We start from the raw sequence: 23,411 nt of genomic DNA, 5'->3' as shown, positions 1-23,411 counted from the left end.
TCCTGGCATCTGCTGGCACCGACACTGCTTCCCTGGCAAATCAAAGCACGGCAGATGCCCCCTGCCACCACAGTGCAAGACTTCACTACATTTTTTTAGAAGATTTTTTTGAGCATTTTCACGTAATAGATCCACTTGTAAGAAATTACTTGTGCACCACAATTAGGTTGGGAAGCTCAAAAGCTCTTAAGTAAAAAGATTATATATATATATATATATATATATATATATATATATATATATATATATATATATATATATATATATATATATATATATATATATATGTAATATATATATATATATATATATTACATTTTTAAATTAATGAATAGTCTAAAGATGAATAGATTTATAAAATATGTTTGTCTTATTCCATCACTTCTGCTGCAGACTTGATTCTATCGCGCACTAGTTTCTGACAGGCCTATGATTGAACATTAGTTCTTGTCTTTTTCCTTCTTCTGCTTCTGGTTCAAACCTGAGCAATAACAGACCGAGGGTGAACCTCACAGTCCAGAATCTAAGTCTGCTTGAAGGAGTAGCCCCCTTTCCCCTTGTGGACAGAAGAAAAGCAGAGCAGACCCGCCATTTCACCTCATCGCGGCTCTTTTTCTTTCACGGGGCTTTAAAGCCGAGATACAGCGGCGCGAGGAGGCGGAGGAAGAGGAGGAGCGGCAACGACTGGCGGCGCGGCGGAGGCAGGGATCCGATGTGCCACATCGGGATGAGAGCGAGACCCAAAGCCGGGGCGGATGAGTCAGATGACGGATCTCGTTGTCACAGAACTCTCAAAATTCGAGTAAATTAGGAAGGGCTCGAGCGGCGAAGTATCAATTGGCATAATAGGTAGTATTTTTTAAGCTGTTGTCTCATTCCGCCTCCATTTATTCCGCCCTCCTCTGGTCCGCGTCTGCTATAGCCTAGTTTTGATGATTTTTTTTTTTATTTCCGCCTAACTGGGTAAACTGGGCGTCCGGAGGAGTGGGGGGGTTTTGTTTCATTCTTTAAAAAGACTCGCATCAGAAGACAAACCCCGTCGAGCCTGACATTTTCTTTTTTCTTTTTAAAGTCTTTTGTTTCGTTGAGAAGAGCAAAGATGTCGGGACAGAGTATTACGGACCGGATAACTGCCGCCCAGCACAGTGTAACGGGATCCGCTGTGTCGAAAACAGTTTGCAAGGCAACCACGCACGAAATTATGGGGCCGAAAAAGAAACACTTGGATTGTGAGTATGATTAAACAACACACACACATTAACGTCGTATAAGCTGAACCACCGACAGCGCAGAGCTATGGCGGAGCTGGCAGGCCTCAAAGCCTCCGTAGTGGCTACATGCTAGCTGCTTCTCTCGAGATTACATTTTTCCCCTCAGGACGGGCCTTGTTGACATAGCGCTGTTGATTATTAAGCCAGTTTTGAACACCTCGCTACTGTATTAGTGCGTGTATTGTTGTGTGCTTTTTTGTTTCACTCGTCAAATGTAGCTTTGTTTGGTTTTTTTTGCCCTGCTTGTATCAAATTATCTGCTAGCTTAAATGTTTAGCCAATATTGCCATAAAGCAGATGTATTTGACGTAAAAACTGTAAACGATGTTGGTGTAGCCAGGCTTCACTATTTTCGGACGACTCAAATACTCCGTTCCCTTTTTTTAATTGTGTAAATGGCTACAAGTTATTATCAGACACACTGAGATGACACAGGGAGGAGGATTGTCTGCAGGAGGGGGGCTCTTCTCTCTTTTACACAGGTCACGATACGGACAGACTCCAGATAATACGCGTCCCTAGTTGACGTAAGCCCAAATCCCCGTCAGACAGAGCTACGAACTCTCACTTAATGTTCCATTAGTTACAACATATACATTTATTTTATAAGGCGGGTCCGTGTATGATATTAAAAGTTAAGTAATAATATAAACTTTGGCGTGATCTGTCACGGTGCAGACACGTCACCAGTGGTACGTGATTGGAGCCACTTGTTCTGGCCGTAAATGGAGACGTCGCTGCGCATGTTGGCCCGCTTGTTAAAGTCACAGGTTCCACAGGTGTGCTGATGAGGTCACTTTAGTGTGCTGACAGGAGTGAAAGATGTGCTCAAGCCAGAGTCCAGTGTGACTTGAACACACAAGTTATGCAGAACTTTGCTTGCATTTTATTTTTGTTGTTTCAGTTTTTCACTATAGAAAATATATTTTCTCTGCTCAGGAGGGATTTTTATTTATTTCATAATCTCTCTTTTTAAAAAGGATTTAGACATTCTTTTAGATAGTTACAAGGACTTTAACGGCAAAGAAATGGGTATAAAGCTCCATTCACAAGTCAATTTGCCTATTTTATCTCTGTAAATCAAGAGTTAAAGAAAAGCTGTGCAGCAGGCATTCAAAAGATGTTTTTTTGTAGTGTGTGTGTGTGTGTGGGGGGGGTCTCAGGACAGGATTATTTACTTATTTATTTATTATTTTTAAGCTAAAATAGTAACAAATTGGCTCCAAGCTCCTAACTTGTCCTTCACAGGAAGTGGATCAGATGGCTTCACCTACAGAGATTGTTATTTTTGTTGCATAATGCTGCAGCCATGCCTCCCATTGTCCCTTAGTTGAGGGTTTGGACTTTTGATTTGCATTTCTGGTTAATTAATGGCCAGAACTAGGAGGACCGCACCCTTTGTAAGACTATAAATACCTTCTACAGTGACCAGTTCCTAAAACTGACTTGATCAAGGTTGACTTACGCAAAGATGCTTTGTTTTAACAAAGATACAGAATTCCTAAATGTCAAATGAGTTTGGTCTAAACTGGTTCCTATCTTATCAGAGTTCAAGTGGATGAGCAAAGTTTTTTTTTTATTTTTTTTTTTTATTATTCCCCTGTACGGTCTTTCAGTTCAACTCAAGTGTGGCAATTTTTCCTCTTTAGTTTGACCTCTGTTTTGGTGGTTAAATTGTAAAACTTGAAGGTATTTCATAACTATTTAACCTCACTTCATCTGTTGAATGTGCGTCAACTGCCGCTTTCCCAGTTAGAAAACCCAACACTCAAAAAATGGAATTACATTAATTATGGAAATATGAGATACATAAATTGACTTGTCAGTTCTCACAATAATTATATAGTGATTTCCAAAGGGGAAAAAAAGACCTCCAGCTTGTCAGTGTATACATTTGCAAACTATCAGTCTTATTTGTGATTTAAAAAACAAAAAGTAGAGTTTTGTATGTTTGACCTTTTTATACATATCACAAGTAAATTAGGAAAGGATAGACTGTCGTAATAATGAAACCTGTGTCATCACATGCTGTTTGGATCACTCTGTGTGGTGTTTTGTAACAGTCTTGGGTTGTGCATTTGCCGGTGACAGAGGAATTTACACTTCTGTACTACAAGCATTTATTTAACAATATTAGCATTAATATCTCAGTAGAAAAATACTGAATGTTGCTGAGATTTCTACAGAGAAAATGCAAACTCTGCAAACATTGCAAATACATGGGTGATAAAGAAGAGTTCTTATAGTGGACCGTTTGCCAAATTCACCTGACTTTAAAAAAAAAAAAGGCACCTGCAATGACTCTTTACAGTCAAACATCCTGGGTGCAGATGAAATGGGTTGCCAGGATTTTTGTCTTCAGTTGTAACGTTACAAAACTCTTCTTCAACTTTTTTATGGGTAATTTTTGCGATGAAAAGACTAGGTTGTGTAAAGACCGGCACATACAAAGCGATATTGTTGAATATTTTCCACGATTGGAAAATATGCGTTTTTTTTTTTGTCAAGTTTGCCAACATTGACCTTGGATATAATCACAATTTTTTTTCCTGTTTTTAGTAAAATAAAGTACCAGCAATAGCTGCCATATTGCCTCTGAGGACAGCTGATGCATTTGTTTTTATCAAAATATTCCAATCACCCCTTCAAACACCTTCCACAAAGTGGAATAAAAAAATCTTAATAAGTTTATTTACAATAATTGTGGAGTGTCAGTCTAATATCCTACCATCTGAAGACTGGTTACTACAACAGAGCGCTCCTTCTTCCACATATTGTTCATGCCCTCCTTCTGGTCTCGATTCTCTTCTCCGGGCAACTCAGCCACCCGTGCTAAGTGCTACTGCTTCTGTGGAAGATTATTCTGTCCTACATAAATTCCCCCGCCTTTTGAAAAAGTCAAATATAGGACAGCAAGGGAGGCCCACTTACTGTACCCCGTCAGATTGATCATGCCTATGAAGGACGGAGCCATCAGGCCTGGCATGCCCCGGCTGATCCCAGCTAGCTTTGTGCAGGGTGCTGAATGAGTAGAGGGGCAGATGGGAGGTTAGCATCTTCATGCTGATTGTGGATGCTGCTTTGTCGCCTGAATAGCTGCAACTTCAGGTGTGTAATGGCTGTGAAAGGAGATCAGTGGGCTGGAGCACTGTAGTATTTTTAAGAAGGGGATGTAAAAAAAGAACCAAAAAAGTTCCCATAATCCCAAATCAGTTTTATTTTGCAATTTCATTTCCTATTTCCTGAAAACGTCTCTAAGTCAGTGTTTGTTTTTTGATCTATCCATTTTTTTACAGCTTTGTGTAGGTAAAATATGGCATCATTCAGTAAATTAAGATTTGTTGTTTGTTTTTAAAAACAAATACTTATGAACTATAACCTTTACATAACACATTTTAAAACAATTTATTTGTTTGTAATTCTGTAAAAACATTTTTGCTTTTATAACACTGAATAAATCTGTCTTTGGCCCCTAACAGAGAAAAACTTGTTCTTTAAGAGTTTTTTTTTACTTTACTTGTGGCTTGTTTGACCCTTTTCAATACAGAGCAACAGCTCTTTATGGGCCATTGGGTCCTTCATTCAGCTGGCTATCAGGTAGAGGAGGAGACTCTGAAGAGTGTCTTCACGGGGGAAGTGTGTGCTTGAGCAATAATTCAAGCATTTGTAGAAATATGCAGTTCCGATTAGTATGTGCCAATTTCACTGCAGCCTTCAATCAGCTCCACTCATTCCATTGCTTTACTCTCCCTCGGTTGTACTTGGTCTGAACTAAAGTTTAAGGAAGATATTTTGGGGGGAAAACAAATCATCCAAGGAGAAAAAGAACAGCACATTTCACATTTTTGTCTTTTTTTTATGATTTGAATAATTTAAATCAACCTAATTAAATTGTGTTTTAACCTTTTTGTCTGAAGTCCTATTTTCTGTTGCAGCTTTTGTCTAAAATGCTTTTAAAACTGATGCGCCAATATACAATTTGGTAAACGAGTTGGCTGTTCTTAAAGGCATTGTATGATTACTTTTTTGTTTAGATTTGATCCATTGCACCAATGAGATGAACGTGAATATTCCCCAACTGGCTGACTCGCTGTTTGAGAGGACCACCAACACCAGCTGGGTTGTAGTGTTCAAGTCCCTTATCACTACACACCACCTCATGGTCTATGGCAACGAGGTGAGCTGCGTCTCCAAATATGACCTACACAAAGTTTGTGGAGCCGTATCCTGGTTATTTTCTGACCCCTCCCTTTGTTCTTCTCTGTTCAGCGCTTCGTCCAATACTTGGCTTCAAGGAATACACTCTTCAACCTCAGTAATTTTTTGGACAAAAGCGGGTTACAAGGTAAATAATTGACTTTGAAAGTTTGGACCATTTAAAAAGAACAAAAAAGAAACACCAGAAAATATTTCTGTATAATTGTTATTTACGGCTTCTGTTTGACATTGCAGGTTATGACATGTCCACGTTTATCAGGAGATATAGTCGTTACCTAAACGAGAAAGCTGTGTCATACAGACAGGTTGCCTTTGACTTCACAAAAGTTAAGCGTGGGTAAGTTTGAAGGCATTCGTTATTGGCGTCATTAGTTTACCAATTACATCAAATCAGTTTTTTCAGATAAAATTGGAAAGACATTTAAAAAATCTTAACGTTTGGATTTTTTAAAATTTCAGTAGTGACCCCCTTCCCAAATTGTCAAAATGTAAATGTATTTATCTTGGAGTTCTGCTAGAACCTGGGCCCGGTTAGATATGGGGTTTTCTTTCCATTACCTGGAGTCAGCCAGAACACTTGAGCTGAACTCGCTGACATTTGACCCAGAACTTTAATCCATTACTGCCAATTCTGCAGTTGCTATGGTTACAGATCTATGCATCAATGGGAGGGACAGAACCTAAAGCGCAGAAGGGAGAAGTCAATGATGTTTAATATTTCATTCATGAATATGTAATTTGTCCAACATTGTTGTAAGTTCATGCCTTAAATAAATCTGGGTGATATGGCAAAAACATAGAAATTTGGGGTTATTTATTGAACTTATTTGGAGACCTGATTTGCTATTCAATATCAAAAATAAGCAAACAATCTGTTTAGTTTGACCTGAACGCACAGATTATTTTGGTAGCTGTGACTTCCGTTTTCATTCTTGGAGCTGCGCCGCGGTGGCATTCCCTGCTCTCAAGAACAGTACTGTTGCGCTTTGAGTGTGAACCATGACAGATGATGTCATGTAGGTCAGTTCCTGGCTCCATCAGGCCTGGTCATCTGGCGAGACAGAGGAGGTTTAACCTTTTGTGACAAACACCTTCCAAAAATGGCAATAGAGTCTGAAGATTAAGTGTCGACGAGATAATTTAGAAACCCGACACAAAAATGTACAAACTCCAAAAACCTATGCTGTTATAAGTTCTCCTGGATTTATTCAAAATTGGTTGAATCTGGTATATTTTTCAAAATAAATCTCAAGGTCTACTCGTTGGATAAAAATGATTCATTTCCCAGTTGTCTACTTGAAAGTGTCAATGGTTTTAATCATTGCCTCCCCCATTCCCTAACCTTCTCCTCCTTCGTGGCTTCACCCAGTGTGGACGGTGTAATGAGGACCATGAACACAGAGAAGCTGCTCAAGACTATTCCTATTATCCAGAACCAGATGGATGCTCTTCTCGATTTTAATGTGAGGCCCTGTAGTTTTTGTTGGTTCTTGTCTTGGTTGTGCAGAGGCTGCATCTTCACTGCTATACACTGACAAATGCTTCTGGCTTTCCTTTCAGGTCAATGCCAATGAGCTGACTAACGGGGTCATCAATGCCGCTTTCATGCTCCTCTTCAAAGACTCCATCAGGCTTTTTGCTGCTTATAATGAAGGGATTATCAACCTGCTCGGTGAGACCTTTGGAAGACCACTTAGTCATTTTGTGTTTTTCTCGGTATATTGTAGTAACAACTTTCATGTTTCGTCCTTTTAAACAGAGAAATATTTTGACATGAAGAAGACTCAGTGTAAAGAAGGTTTGGACATTTACAAGAAGTTTCTTACCCGAATGACCCGGATATCTGAGTTTCTAAAAGTAGCAGAGGTAAGTTACTTCTCCTTTCTGGAAATAAAAAAGGGTTTCCTGTCAGTCAGGTCATACGTTTCGGGTCTTGTGTTTAACAGCAGGTGGGAATTGATCGAGGTGACATTCCAGACCTTTCACAGGTAAGACCTCATTCTTCAATATCTTCATGAAGATTTCCCCTCTTGAGAGGAGGGGGACAATGCTTTGCGTTTTTATTTATTTTATTTCCAGGTATGAGCCCCCACCCCTCACTTTTAAAGTTTTTTTGTTTTTGTTTCTTTAAACTTAAAACGCTTCAAATCTTTGACAAACGTAGAAGCTGTTCAGACTGTATCCTGACTTCCCTCCTGCTCGACTGTGAGCGCTTTGTAAAACACATTGAAATGCTTTGGCTGAGGTCGTGTTTAGAGGTGATCTGAATGGATGAAGGACTAACCACTGACCTGAAGGGACTCCATACAGTCCATAGACCTGCTGCCCAAGGGCTTTTTCCTACGTCTCTATATCATACAAAAGCAATCTTTCAGAATCTGATGATAATATCCACGGATGTCATTTCTTTCAACGTCATATCCCTAAACTCTAGAGCAGGTAACTGTGTTGTTGTGGATTTTTATACAAATACAACCCATCCTTTTTGTGTGAATTCATTTTTTTTTTTCTAGAAAATGGTTCAAATTGTCATGCAGCTCACCTGACGCCTCTGTCAGGAGTCAGGTGAGCTGCAGGTTTGCTTCACATTTTTGCTGCCAGCTTTGCGACTTGCTTGTCAATATTTGTCTTCAAAGCAAATAGATTAACTTTGATCGACACGTTAGGAAACAGTTGCTAAAAGGCTGCAGAAGAGTTGGACAGAGACCTTTGTAACGCTTCCTTAAAATAAAGATTACGATAGCATGTCAGAAAACTGCTAGTTAATAAGTAATCATAATGACTTCAGATGGTATTTATTAACTAAATAGTTTGCAGAGAATTAAAAAAAATTATTAAAGGGTTTTATAAGGTGTATGATGCATAACATTTGAGAGTAAGCAGAAAAGATGAGGTAATATTTTAACTTCTGTTACAGGAAATATGTCTTTAAAGGATTGAATTTTTTTTTTTTTCGAAGAAGAAAATACTGTTAAATCTACAGAGCCTGTCTGACATGATACAAAAAATAAATTGTTGCCATGAAATAGTTAAAAGTGGAAACAAAATGGGCAACTACGTAATTAATCATATGGACTTGATATACAGACAGTATGATAGAGTTTTATTTTAAGCTGGGAATGAGCAACAAATGCATTCTGAAAAGCCTGGTATTGCAGGAATCTGTTATTTAACAGGAAATTTGAAACCAGGTTTCTTTACAGCCAAAGGTGCGCTTGTTTTGTTTACCCAAACGTCCGGGGGTGATATTATTAGTATTGTGGACTGGGTACTTTGTGGTGTTTCTGTTTTTAACAAGCAAAAAAAGAAAATGAATTTAAACTAAGTGTTTTAAGGAAAATAATTTCAAAAAACAAATTGGTTTAAAATAATTGTTTTTTGGTCTTGGATTATGAACATCTTGCTTAAGCGGGAAACTTGGCAAGTTTTTATTTAATTTTTTTGTGATAAATTAAGTGAAACATGTTTACAAAAAATAATGTTTTTTCTTTGAATTGTTGCAACATATGAAGAATTATCATCGTGTCAGTAATTCTTTCATCTGTAAAATCATTTGAGTGTCGCTCTTTAGTCTTCGATGCATCCAAACACTGACAGCAGTTTCAAGTTGGTCACCATGGTAACGAGCAAAACCATCTGCTTCATTTTGGTCAATTTAATTTTTTTAGGAAATAATAATAGGAATAATAATAATTATAGGAAGGAAATATTTTATATCAAAAATTACCTAAATATTGACCACAGATTAATATTTTGCTTGCACAATTTAAAAATGTTGTGGCTAAAATGTATTAATTTTCTTTACCATGTCATCAGACGGGCTCCATATAAATCTGCATATTCTTTCTGTCATTTGACCAGACCTAACTTGGGTCATCTTGTTTTAGTCAATTAGGTCTGAACAGCCTCTTAATGCCCAGAACTATTTCTTTTTTTTTAATTTATTTTTTTGGAAAATGACTTTGCATGATCTCTTTCTTTAGTGCATGTTTTCCCAGAGATGATTCTTCTGTTTCTTCCTCCTCTGACTCTCCTGCTCTTCTCACCTCTCTCCTTCTTCAGTAAATAAAGGTGCCAAGTCCACTCTGTAATAGCAGCTGACTAAGTAAATCTGCCCAATGAAAGTTAAACAATACTTGAAAATACACTGCACATAATATTGTGCTAACCTGTAAGGACCTTTGGTTTTTTTTTATTAATATACTCCAAAGATCATGCATTTTTCCTCTGACTGTCACCACCTTTATATTCTGTATTTTCCCCTTATCTTCCCACTTTAGTTCACAGTTTGTGTAAGTACTGTTCTTTCACTCTTCTTCTCTGGCTGTGACTTGTCTCGGTGTTGTCTTTTTGCATGCCTCTGCTCTGACTCTGTCCCCCACATCGTGGTGAAAAACAGTTGAAGGACAAAACACTTGCAGTGGTAATTTCCTGTTCACTTGGGCCATGATTTCAAATTGTAGCTCATTTTGTGTGTCGGAGGGGGAAAAATGGCTGCCCCGTTGTGCTTAGAAACAGCCAATTCAACAACAGCCAGGTTGTTGAAGGTGCTGTGGTGCAGTACGTCATCCCACACAGATATTGCGCTCATCCAGAGTAGTTTCCTTGGCTGGAATGCAGTCATCAGTCAGTGGTGGGTGACTGGTTCCCCATATTTGCTTTAAAAATGTCTAAATGATGAACAGAAACCATCTGACGTTGTGGTTTTGACACAATCAGTGGAGTGCAGTGTTTCCTGCTCTTGTTTTGGTTGCCCACCACTGTCCGCCATGACTTCCATACAAACACACTCTCTTCCCCTGTAGGAGTTATTGATGGGGGTTCTTCTGTGTTGCAATAGGCACCCAGCAGCCTTCTTGAAGCTCTGGAGCAACATTTGGCCTCTCTAGAAGGCAAAAAAGTCAAAGACTCCACTGCAGCCAGCAGGTAGGACGAGTCCTCTCCTCTAGGATCTTCTTGTTGGCCTTTTGGGTCAACAATACTCACTATTGTGGTGTGAATCTATGGTTTTGTTTTTTTTTTGTTTTTTTGCAGGGCCAGCACTCTGTCAAATGCTGTGTCATCACTGGCCAGCACAGGGATGTCTTTCACTAAAGTGGATGAGCGGGAGAAGCAGGCAGCTCTCGAAGAGGAACAGGCTCGACTCAAAGCACTCAAGGTCAGAAAATAAGTCTTTCTGAACTTGTAATGAAGTTTTTCTGTTTAATGCTGTTGTGAGATTTTGTTTTCGTTTTTGTTTTTTAAACCTGATCAAGGAGCAGAGACTCAAAGAGCTCTCCAAGAGGCCATCTTTTTCCACCACAGACACATCCCCAATCTCCACCACTGGAGGCACCATCAGCACAGCTCCTGCCATCGACCTCTTCTCCACACCCAGCTGCTCCAACGGGTAAATCCTGTGTGGTTTAACATTTAATGCACGTTTTAAAGGCCGGGCGTTTTGTACATGGAGCCTGAAAATGATCACAGCGTTGCAAGCGTCTAGAATGTGGAAGCCCGTAAACGCATTTACGCGTGTTTACTTGGACTTTTCATTGAAGGTGGTTGCTTGGATGTGCGCTGCCGAGGGCGGTGTAAACGTTGCTTTAGGAGTTTGGCTTGGACCTCAAATAAAGGCAGGTGCTTAGAAATGAAAATTGTTTTCTTGTTTGATCTTCAGCGCAGTGAAGATGGAGAACGACCTCTTTGACCTGCAGTCCACCTTCCAGCCCTCCATGCACTCGGGCGCCACAGGGCTTCCAGCAGCTACAGCATGGGCAGGTAAACGTTGGCACCTCTCGGCTCGTAAATCAGCCTCTGGACTTTGGTGACCGGACTTTTGCATGCTGTCCTCTGAATGTTGTCCGACTCTGACGTTCACCTCTTCCTCTCCACTCTCTTCTGTCTTTTATTTTTTTTTCCTTTTTGTTTGTTTCTTGCTGTCTCTCTTTCTCTTCCTCTGCCTGCATAGATCCTTTCACATCTGCCGAAGCCGGAGATGATTCCATGCCAAACCTTAACCCTTTCCTCTCAAAACTCGTTGTCGATGCCACTCACTTACCTGTCGTGTCTTCAGACGGTGTTAGCTTTTCCTCTAGGACATCTGCTCATGAAATGTTTGGTGGTAACGACTCATTTTGTTTCTCCTTCTTTCACTTGTTCATGTATCTGTACCTACGCACATGCATGAGTAGCCTGCATGCGCTGCTGGTTATTAAATGTTCATTGTGTGCGTGAATGTCTAAATGACCTCTTGCTAACGTTTTTACAGCAGATACTCTTCTTGAAGCCTCTTTTGTGTCTGTCAGGTTCCTCTGTGTTCTGCTGTAGAAGCTGTAAACACTGTGCAGCTGCTGCTGATCCTCTTATTTGATTTTTAGCAAATAGTTTGCTGTTGCATTGTAGTGCGGAGATGCTGTAGAGCTTTACCTGTTCTTACACTATTTTTGATTCTCCAGATCGTTACAATCCCTTTATTGACACAAACTCATCAGTTTCAACCAATTACAAACGCACTGTGCGGATAGAACACTCCATCTCAGGTACTCCAATGGCTCGCCACCTCAGTCTGTTTCCCAGTAAACGTACGCAAATCCCCTCCCAGAGCCATTATTCTGATACCCATCATAAACAAGTATTAAAGTTGGATTTTGATATCTTGGGAAATGGTTGAGTTTGTGCAAGTTTGAAAGATCAACACCGTTCCATCCATCAGTTTTATTTTTGTGCAAAAGCTATATGAAATACTTTTATCCTCATCAGCGGGTCGCTTTACATCGCAATAAAATGTTAATGAATGGGTTTGATTGCATAATTTACAGCTATAGTTAAGATTATTGCTGTTTAAGGAATGGAAGCTGGAAACATCAAAGTACAACTTTAGACAGAGATGTTTTATTTTAGTATTTGTGGAAACATCCTGAAACTCAACTCTACGGACGCCTTTAAACTCAGGAATAAGGAGGAATTTCTAACTATTGAACCAATATTTATTGAATGAATGACTGCAGATCGTTTCTGCATAAAGTACCGGTACATGAAAATTATTCTTTCTTATAGTGAAATTTGTAGCAAAATCTGTGAAATCAAAAGGATTCCACTTTTGATTTCAAGTGTTCCTTGTTTATCGCGGGGGATATGGATATGAAAGTCTCAAAGTAGGATTACAGATGTTGTTAAGGCCACTAACTACACACTTTACACACTTTTCTCAGACCGACATGAACATTTTCATACCTTTGTTTTGTTTAAACTCTCAAAGTTCAAACCATCCTAGTAAAATAAGTCCAGTGTTATAGAATGGGGGGCAAAAAAAGACCTGATGGTGACGAAACTTTGAAACGTTGCATGTTCAGCGTCTCCACAAAGGAGAGACACGGCACGGAAGAGATTGATTGACAAGATCAACAGCTAATCGAGACACACAACACAGTGCAATGTTTAAAAAAAAGAAAAATTGCATGCAGATGTGTGCTGAAAAAAAATCTGTGTGACCGCGACAGGTGAACTGCGCTGTAGTGAGGGAACAAATTAAAAGTATGAGCACACTTTAACTAGAAGGCGGAACATTTCTTTCTTTAGTATTTTAAGAAAAGTATCATAAACCTTAGCATGGATGTTTTCATTAAAATGCCAGGAATGAGTTTGTTTTGTATTTTTATTGTTATGCTTCCCATTTTTATCTGGTTTGTTGTTGTTGTTGTTTTTCTGCACTTTTTACTGATTTCCAATCTCCCCGTCAGCATTCAGATAAAGAAGTGTTGATCTGGTCAAACTGACAAGCATTTCCCTAAAAGTGTCACTCTGCACTTTTAATCCATCTGACTTTTTACATCATTGTTATGCATCGTTTAATTTCCCCCATATTGGATTGAATTGCATATATAAAGCAAAAAGATCTTTCATCTTTTGTCAAAGAATTTTAGTAGACTTCTTCCTGCCTGTATTGCTGTTGTCTCACCTGCCTCTCTGCTTTGGCCTTGAAACACTTTTTTTTGTTTTGCTTTTTTGTTTGTCTTTCTTTCTTCCTCTCTGTCTTCCTGCTACCTTTTGGCTTGTCAGACTCCTTCTGTGGTCCAGTGTCAGTTGCCCAGCACCTCCCTCATCAGAACCCCTTTCCTACTGAGCCCTCTACTGTAGCAGGTCTATTCAGAGGTAGAGTACCAAGAGTCTCCAGCAGAGAGGCGGTGCTGCCGATCTGCTGCTGCAGCACTCTGCTGCTTCCCTATTCATGTTTGCTGGGATTGTTAAACTTGGAAACGCTGCTCATTCTCTCCCCTCTTCGTCTCTGTGAAGGATACTCGGCGCCACAGGCCCCTCCGCAGCAGCCGGCAGGTGCACTCCAGGTGGACTTTGAGTCCGTTTTTGGAAATAAGGCCAGCGGGAGCAGTAGCCTCAACTCGGATGGTACGGATTTCATTTATGGATTTGGAGATCCGGTATCCTGGCAGTAAGGTTGTCTTTGAGTCTGGAGGGTGTTATCAAGTTACCTTATAAAATCTTTGATCTGCTGCACCCAAGTCACTCAAGAAAAATGTTTTTTCACAAATTGGCTGCAAATCAGATTTTATGGAGTTCAAGCATTACTTTAATAACTTGTTATTCTGTGAATAAAACTAGAATAATCTCTGGCTTTTATTAACTTTCTTTTTTATTTTTTTATTTATGAATTTTTCTCATCTTTGGCAAATGAATCGTTTGTATAATTATAACAAAGACTGAGCTTCACTGATACAAATAACATCTCTGAATGTTTATAATTATTGCTTTATTTATGGTTTTTTAATAAATAACGTGATGCGTAGATTAAGTGAGAAATAAAATATCCACTTTTTTTGGTGACATTACAGATGAGCAGTGTAATGCTTTTTAAGTTCTCATAATTGTTTTTGAGTCAGTCCTGTTTGCATTGCCAGATATTACTGGAGGCATCCTGAAACCGACTCTTGCTGGCTCCAACCTGGCGTCCAATCAGCTGCCTGAGAAGCTGGTGTCTGACGACCTTGACTCTTCCCTGGCAAACCTTGTTGGCAGTGAGTGTGGACTTCTCAATGTGCAGCCGCACTCATTAAACTCACGCAGATGACCGGGTGTTCCCAGACTGACGTGTGTTCTCTGCTTGTTTCTCCTTAGACTTGGGCATCGGAAACGGCACAATGAAGAAGTAAGTGTCTGCTGGGTGTTCCAGCTGCTTTCAGGGCCTTTGGGGACGCTAAGATGAGCTGTGTTAATCCACAGTGACATCCACTGGAGCCAGCCAGGGGAGAAGAGGATGACCGGCGGCACCAACTGGCAGCCCAAAGCGGCACCGACCACGACCTGGAACCCTGTCTCCATGGTGATGCACACATTTTTGTTTTTAGATCTGCTTCTGGCGTATCCTCTACATTTTACATCCTTACGGGGCTGATGGGAAGTCACGACGACAGACTTTTGGTGCATTTTTCTGGTGCATTTGTATCCCTAAGTGTTACCTTTTTTTCCATGACAACAAAAGCTTGTTTTTTATACTTAAGTTTAATTAACATTTTTAATATTGAACTGTTCAAACGTAGCTGTAACTGGATGTTTGAGTGTCTCATAGATGAGTGTTTTTTTTTTATTCTGACACTTAAAAAATCTGATCATTCAGTTTTAGTCCAAGCGTGAAAGAAGTTTTACTTTTGCTGGAAAATGTACTGATTATTATCAAAGGTCATAAGAAATAAACATGAGAAGTCAAAGTAGTAGATTGTCCTACAGCATATGAACATGAAAACAATTAAACCTCTAAATCAATTGTTTAAAGTACATCTGATTTAGTGCTTATGCATACAGTGATGCATAAGGTTCTGTCTTTCTCCTGTCACATTTTTGCACCTTAAATAATTCTGAACGTTAAAGTGTAACTCCTAGAAAAGATCCGTTGCTGTTGCCTTGAAGGCAGAAAACTGAAACCAACCAAATACCAGACTTTTAAGAAACAAAGAGTTGACGATACCCGTCATAGTTCAATGCTATTCATTTGCTACAATTCCCTATCTTTTGTTTCTCTTCAGGCTCCATCAATCATGGCATTCCCTGCCACCACACCCACAGGCATGATGGGATACAGCATGGTAAGTAGGGTCATTTAGAGAGTACTGTATTTTACAGACTGTCGCTTCAGAGTAGAAGTCGTAGCAGCCAAAAATGCATAATAAGTATTTAAAAAAAACATAAATAAGTTGCACTGAAGTACAAGTCACACTTTTGGGATAAATTTAACAAAGTACGAGACCAAAAAGTGACAATTTGTCTTATAAAAGCAATTCACAATGTATCAGATTAAGATGGACTGGATGAATGCAGCTTCACTACAGTAACCGTATTTTGCTTCATGACTCTTAGGAGGAATTGAATGAGTATCTAGTATATTAGAGCAAAATATGAACCATTATTGAGAAAACCATAGCATAAAGAACATACAACAACTAAATTCAACTAACTTAATTTTATCATTGTTGCTTTTCAATTCCTCCGCTGAGGCACACCCACCCACAGTGCCCTCTAGTGGTTGTTAGGGGGAAATGACAAGCACATGAGCCTTTTTTATTTTTTTAAATCACATAAATCGCCCCAAGTCAACCCCTCCCTGCCCAAAGTATCTGGTCTGAAGAATAAATACTCGCTGTGCTACTGTTATTTATCCTGTGTGGTGCTTTCCTAATGATGCTTCTATGTTCTTCTGTAATGAGGATTTCATCTTGAAAACCTTTGATTGTTTTTACAAACACTTGGATAATGTCTGCCGTCTGTTTTTTCACACGCAGCCTCCACAAATGAGCACGATGGGGATGATGAATCCTCCCACTATGATGTACACCCAGCCCGTCATGAGGCCACCCAACCCCTTTGGCTCTGTGTCCAGCGCTCAGGTGGGTGTGCGACTGCAGTCAGGTGCTGCACTGACTGTGTCTAAACACTTCTCAGCTTGAGTAAACTGGTGTATCTATTGTACTGTGACGTGTGCCATACTTTGGTGTGTAAGCTTTAATGTTGGTGTGAGAGTCGTAGAAGATGATGACAGTTTTAACTATGAGTCCTTCATGAGCTGAAGGAGACAAAAAAAACTGTTGATCATCTCCCGTTTGAACTCCCTGTTCCAGTAAACCCGTCTGTCATTCATCACAGCTCCTCCAAACTAATCTCATCCCTCCTTCAGTCTCTGTACTGACTCTGACTTCTCCTCTGGTCCTCCCACTCCCTGTATTAGCCCTCTGCAGCCTCTAGTCCTTCCAGCCAGAGTCCTCTCCGAGCCCCTGGACAGGACCCGTTTGCACACCTCTCTCTGAAGGATTTCTTGTAGAGCATCTCTTTAGGTACATCATGCTCTTTGCTTGCGGATGCTCCTGCATGCACGCCTTGCTTGTTTTGACACAATGAGCCGGACTCACCGCGGTTCTGTGTTTATCCACTTCCATCTTGTGTCGCTCAAACCTGTTTTTCCCTAAAATCTTGCATTGCATTTCTGCTTGATTGCCCCCCCCCCTCCTTCTTTTACATTTGTCAAAAAACAAGGAGATAAAACGGCTTCTGAGGGCATGAGACTCTCTGGATTCTTGGTCAATCATGAAGAACAAACTGATTGTGGAACAATATATAAATTCACAGCATGAGAAAAGAAAACTAATAAAGAACTAGTAATGTTTAATTCAACAAAAAAAGTGCACAAAAAGAATCAAAAGTCTCAGCAGAAAATAAATAAAACTAATGCAAGAAAATCTTGTTGGTATAAATGTAAATGTTTTACTTTAATAAGATCATATATGAACAAAGTCTCAAACTTATTGGTGTAGTTCAGGCTTCTGCGACCTCCAAAGACCCACTCTGATGAAAATGATGTTTTTGGTGTTAACATGTTCTTTTGACATATGAAAACTCAAAATTGCATTTCTTACCTTTTCTTTATTCAAATCTTAAACCAGGAGCAGACCAAAAAAAATGCAAAAAGGTTATAATTGACTCGTTTCTTAGTTAAAACGTTTTCAGTAAAGTAGTATTTTGATTAGGTTTCAAAACAGCTTTGGAACCAGAGATGCCTCATGTTTTGTGTCCTCCCTCACACCAATAATGCAGCTGAACATGCGAGCTGATGCCTCTAACATGCAGACAGATTCATAAACGTCTTTCTGATCGTTGCTCCTGACATGTGCCTCAAAGGCTGTTTGTACTCCTTTTCTCTGCTGCCGGGGTGAAGTGTTGCATGGAGGCCACAGCCGCCCCACCCGCCTTTTGTCTGTGATCTGACTGACCCCCCCATCCCCCCCCTGCCCGCTTCCTGTCTTCCAGATGCAGTTCATGTAATTTGAAGGAAGTGGTCTCTCAGAAGATGAAGCACTTAGCAGCAAAACCTTGTCCTCGTTGCAGTCTAACTCTTCAGAGTAACACACACACACACCCACATACACACCTCCCCCTCCACATACACACACACACAATCCAGACAAGAACCCAGTGGGGCAACAGCAGTCAAAAACCATGGCAACTATGTCCAAACGCCATTTGACCGCAGCTCAGACCTATAATTCTGAACTAACTCGCCCAAGACATCGAGTGATGCTGCTGTCCAACCCCCCCACCGTGAAGAGGACCGCTATGTGTTCCACAATGACGTCTGCACAGATGAAATGGGTATGGAGGAGTCGCTGGGGTTGGATTGTAAAGGCTTTGGTGTTTGGGGAGGGAACAAAAGAAGAGCAGTCCCGCCCCTTTCCTTATCGAATCATCCGTCGTCCACGCCCCGCAGTTATTTAACTGTCACTAGGTAGTGATGCTAATGACGTTTACACCCGTTTAGTTTTTGTCTTTTTTACCGTGTTTACAGTAGACATTCCTTGTGTGTCGTTTGTATTTATTTATGATTACCGGTTGAAGATTGGGGATTTAAACAACAAAAATATATGAAAAAAAAGAATCTACCGTACATTGAACACGTGGGAGTGCTTCGACATTAACAAGGATCTCTGACTATCATTGAAAGGTAGAGTTTAAAATAGATATTATATAAATTACACCTGTTAAGCGGAATGATAGAGCACTAAATATTCTCCAAAGTTTTGTGTTAAGAAAAGAGGGTCTTTTTTTTCCTTTCTATTTTTTTTTTTTTTTACTAGGTGAACGATTTCATCACAATCTCATTGTACTTACAGTGCAGGGCTGTGAGTATGAGTCAGTTAACAGTATATAGTGGATTCTGTGCCTAGGGTTTTCTTTTTGCTCCGGATCGGTCTCCTTACTAGTCGCAGAACACTTCACCCACTAATCTGAAGTGTGGCACTGGGTGGTGGGCTCCATTTGCTTTAAGCTTGGCATGCCGCTGACTCACTGACTGTAATCAAAGGCTGCCTTTACTCTGAATGTGAGAGTTGTCTTCATGTTGCACACATCTTTCTGCACTGCAGTTCTTCAGTGAGAGAGGGGTGTTAGAGCAGAAGGAGGCCTGCTGGTTGGATAATTGTCACACCAGTTGGAGAGTGGAAGGAGGGTGGGGGGGGGGCAAATTTGGTGTAAGTTAATTGTAAAAAAATAAAAAAAATAAAAGGCTCCATAGACGTGGGGTGGGGAGGAGCAGCACTGTTGATCGGTGCGACGTGTACATAAACACTGACTGTTCTTTGAATGCATAAGTGAAAGATGTATGAAATATGAAAGCAATTCAATCAAATTTGACTCTACCTAAGTTTGATTCAGGATATTCTCTGCGTTGTTGTCCGCAGACGTTTTCTTTATGTAATTAGAACGTGTAGCAGATGATGACTGAACTCTTTCTTTCTTTTACAAATAAAGAGCAGCTTCCACAAAGATCAGAGCTGGAGTTTGTTTTGTGTTCACACTTGTGGAGTTTTTACTCCAGAATCAGGCTGGTTTCAGTTTCTTTTTCTATATCACTGACTGCATAAGAGTACTGGAAAATGATTTACTTCCAGTTCCAACCAAATGAAGTCAAACCAATCGTGATAAGGACGTCGCCATGTTGGAACCAGACCACGACAGTAAGCGGTGATTGGTCCAAGTCGATCTGAGTCAACATTTCTATGCTAACAAATAAATTGACTGAGTAATAGCTGTTTATTTCTCAACAGAAGTTTTGGGATTTTGGGGATTTACTATCTGAAACGCAAGAGGAGAAAAATAACATTTAAAATACACTTGATAGCAATAATTGGTGTCCCATGTCTGTTATGTTTGAGAGTCTAATCGCAGACAGGAAGAAAGATGTGAAAGCGCTCCTTCCTGCAGCGAGGTGACTGACGGACCTCGGGGCACCCATGGTCTTATGCAGAGAATGATGATGATGAAGAGGATTCTCCATGATAGATTCCATTTTCTGGAACATCCTCCTCTCCTTCACCGCAGTGACAGATTCTTGGTGGATTCCCAGAACAGAACTGGAGCTCAACGCCGGTTGGTAGATCCTCTTCTTGTTCCTGTCAGTGCACACCCCCCAGCAGCTCCCTGCGTAGAAGAGGGTAAATGCAACAACGGCATCATAAAAAAGCCTCAAGGATTCCTTCATACTCCGAAGAACCTCAGTCTCCTCAGCTCCTCCTGGGATGTCCGGTTGCTTCTTAGATGGCATTTTGTAGTTGCTAAGCGACAACAGTTGATCATGTAGACCAGGGGTGTCCAAATGTTTTGCAAAAAGGGCTAAATTTGGTAAAGTGAAAATGTAAGGATCAACTATTTGGCCAGCATTTTCTTTAACCCTCAGTTTTCTTATTCAGAAGTACAAACCATTGTGGTTTTGATCACAGAAATGAACAAATCTGTTCTTCTCATTTGGCCCTTGAGGCTCTGAAGGTGAGGTTTACGACGGCTTTTAAAGGAATATAGCCAATAACAATCAAGAAATCGTACGTACAGGTCATAAAAAGTGCCAGGAGATGCATATTGTCGATTTTATGTCTGGAGCCTGCATTCAACCCACGGGCCAGACTTTGGACATATCTGGGTGTATATAAACGATACACCAACAGACTACCTCAGACCCAGCTCATCTCCTGAATACTTCAACTCCATAGAAAAGAATTTTGAGTTTAAGCAGCAAACAGATATTTAACCTTTAAAAAAGGAAAAGTAAACCAAAGACTCTTAGGCTACTGATTTAACACAAATTTTTTATATATATATATATATACACACACACACACACACACACACACACACACACACACACACACACACACACACACACACACACACACACACACACACGAGCATTTAGGGGCCTTGTTTAAACACCATGTAAAGAAGCAGGACTTTCACACCAAATGAAAGAAAGTGGAGAGAATGTGAGTGCGATGCAGGTAGAGACCAGAGGTCAGTATCACTGCCAAACCACTGAGTCAACACCACTTTGAAATCAAATGTGACTCTACCTAAGTTTAATTCAGGATATTCTCTGCCTTTGTGTTCGCTAAACAGTTTGGGGGGGCCCCCGGTAAACAACATCATGCCCTCTGCATCGGTTGTATTAATTATTGAAAAGAAAAGATTCCTTACAGAATAAAAACGACCATTAAATAACTTCTTTACTGGTCCACTTTTGGACAGCATCTATCTCAAGAATACAAATGTTTACTTGATTCCTTTTTTTTCTTAATATCTCTTTAAAGAGTCTCTCCATGCTTGCTAACTGTTGATGGAATATTCCATTGCTCCAGAGGAAGGGATGAAACACTTTCACTTGAGCAGTCCTATACCATTTCAGTGATTTTTATTTTATTAGTGTCAGTGTTACGGTCCTGTCTGGCCTTAGACTTATAGGTTTGTTGAGGTAACATAACTTGGGGGCTCATCCGGGACATCCTGTAACTGTGAAAAGGGAGAGCCCATGTCATGCAGTTATGGAGGAGGGTGTTGCTGGTCTTGCTAGTATTTCACCCTCAGAGGAGAAAGACTATTTGTCCACCAGAGAGCGCCCCTGCACTTGCCCCACTTTGATGCTTCATCTCATCAGGCTTCTGCTTGACAAAACCAGTCAGGGATGATTCCAGATTTATGACATGGCGCGTTATCCTACTGGAAGTAGTCATCAGAAGATGGAACCACAGTGGTCATAAAGGGATGGACATGGTCAGCAACAATACTACGGTAGCAGTGGCGGCTACTGGTCTGTCAGAGAGGGGGCGCTCATTTTCGGCCTACATCATAAAATTGTCTATTTAAAAGTAAATCCTGCCCTACGTTCCTTTTCAAGAAAATGGTCTGTGACCCTGTCGTACCAACTAGGAGTCTTTTCAAGTGACTTGACCAGTGTCCTCTCAAAGGCCAGCAGAGCTAGGCTGCTTAAATGGCCTTGGCCCATTGTGTTTCGGGTCTAGGACTTGAGTCGCTTTAAACAGGAGAAGCTCCTTTCTACACCTGCAGATGTAGCTCCAATTGTTGCCACTAATGAGAACAGTTTGTAAAGCTGAGGCATTGCACTGTCCAACTCCATGTCTTTAAGGAACACCAAGTAATCACACAGCTTTCCCCTGTTACCCTGCAAGTCCTGATCTAAATACAGGACTTGAAGTTCTGACCTCAATCTTCCTGAATCAAAGTGATGGCCATAACTTTTCAGGACACTTTGGAAGGCCTCCTCTGGAAATACCTGTCTCATGTCATCAACTTTCCCTGGATTGACTAATACTAAGAAGAGCATGGTTTCCAAATTTGAAAAACGTCAAGGAATCTGCACAAGATGTTATCAAGGATGGCCATGTACAGATTTCTGTATCGCACTTGGGGATCCTGCAATTGGGTCAGACGGCTCTTTCTCATGGCCTCATCTCATGGGTCTGATGTGAGATCTGCTGTTTTGGCATCAATGGTTTGGAAACCCCCCTCTGACCTCTTCTCTTTTACAAATGCAAGAAAAGATTCAATTCTGTTCTTGCAGTAAAGAACATCCATCGCCCTCTGCTGGACAACATCAAAGACCACATCAGTCTCAGAGAAGAATTGTTCATATGTGTACAACATGAAAACAAACTCAAAATTGTGCGCAGTTTCACTCACGACGCTAGCCTAGCCTACTAATGTTATATGAATGAATGAAGGAACAAATGAATGAACGATCTAAAAAAATATATTAAACTCTGTAAAACTGAAACAAGGAATGTGGTGTATAATTGTTCGAAATGTATGATGAAAATCATGCAATTTCGCCAAGCAAATATCAAAGAAATAGGTTGCAGCAGTTTTTATTTTGACTGAACTTGAGAAATCCACGATGGGACTGAGCGCGAATAGCTTCAGTGATTCCTTATAGTACAGAATCGCTGTCAGTCAAAAGGAGATGCAGTCTTTCGACAGATCCTCCAATCATCGAGCAGAGGCTCAGAGTCCGGGCCAGCCCACTCCCCATTCACCCCCAGAGACGCCGTGGGCGGGGCATAATCGCAGCATTTATCCAATGACCGTCTAGTTTCGAAGCTGTTCAAAGCAACCCCATTGAAGTCAATGGATGCTGGGCTTCAATAGGGAAATGCACTATGACGCTGCGGGAATGTATGAGAAGGAAATCGAGTCAGCCGACCTGCTATATGTAACTGATTCTGAACGAACTCGTCTTTGAGGTGAACGTTTTCTAATGCATTTTTAGTCAATTAAATGTTAATACAATAGTACATATTTGACCATTAATTTTGTGACATTATAGGGGAAGCCGAGCTTCCCTTGCAGTCTTAAAGAAATCACAGCTGTCAGGTAGGCTGTGGAGTTGTGACCATGCTCAATTGTTACTAAGGGCCCCAAAGTCTGCCAAGAAAATATCCCCCACACCATTACACTATACAACCACCAGCTTGAACTGTTGATACAGGATGGATTCATGCTTTCATGTTTTTGATGCCAAATTCTGACTCTGCCATCCGAATGTTGCAGCATAAATGGAAACTCATCAGACCAGACAACGTTTTTACAATCTTCTATTGTCCA

At 40.4% G+C, this 23,411-nt stretch overlaps 1 protein-coding gene across 14 annotated transcripts; it reads left to right on the top strand.

Annotated features, from left to right (window-relative positions):
• The first annotated feature begins 654 nt into the window (after positions 1-654).
• Positions 655-19,294, top strand: picalm (phosphatidylinositol binding clathrin assembly protein). 14 transcript variants are annotated; one of them, XM_011482450.3, is made up of 25 exons: positions 656-849; positions 1,073-1,229; positions 5,306-5,448; positions 5,541-5,616; positions 5,724-5,826; positions 6,859-6,952; positions 7,050-7,161; positions 7,249-7,355; positions 7,436-7,477; positions 9,770-9,781; positions 10,330-10,415; positions 10,524-10,647; positions 10,745-10,878; positions 11,149-11,249; positions 11,440-11,592; positions 11,927-12,010; positions 13,530-13,622; positions 13,764-13,874; positions 14,384-14,500; positions 14,601-14,631; positions 14,706-14,805; positions 15,506-15,565; positions 16,259-16,363; positions 16,702-16,807; positions 17,778-19,294. In XM_011482450.3, the coding sequence occupies exons 2-24, from the start codon at positions 1,100-1,102 to the stop codon at positions 16,792-16,794; spliced, it is 2,211 nt and encodes a 736-aa protein (XP_011480752.1). In that variant the 5' UTR covers positions 656-849; positions 1,073-1,099; the 3' UTR covers positions 16,795-16,807; positions 17,778-19,294. The 14 variants fall into 14 exon arrangements, with proteins under 14 accessions (XP_011480753.1, XP_011480752.1, XP_011480751.1 ...); XM_011482451.3 differs by having other exon boundaries at positions 655-1,229; positions 10,751-10,878; XM_011482449.3 differs by having other exon boundaries at positions 656-1,229.
• The last annotated feature ends 4,117 nt before the right edge of the window (positions 19,295-23,411 follow it).

This window comes from Oryzias latipes, chromosome 13, assembly GCF_002234675.1.
Source record: "Oryzias latipes chromosome 13, ASM223467v1".
Classification (NCBI taxonomy): Eukaryota; Metazoa; Chordata; class Actinopteri; order Beloniformes; family Adrianichthyidae; genus Oryzias; species Oryzias latipes.
This window is presented reverse-complemented; position numbering and strand designations above follow the sequence as displayed.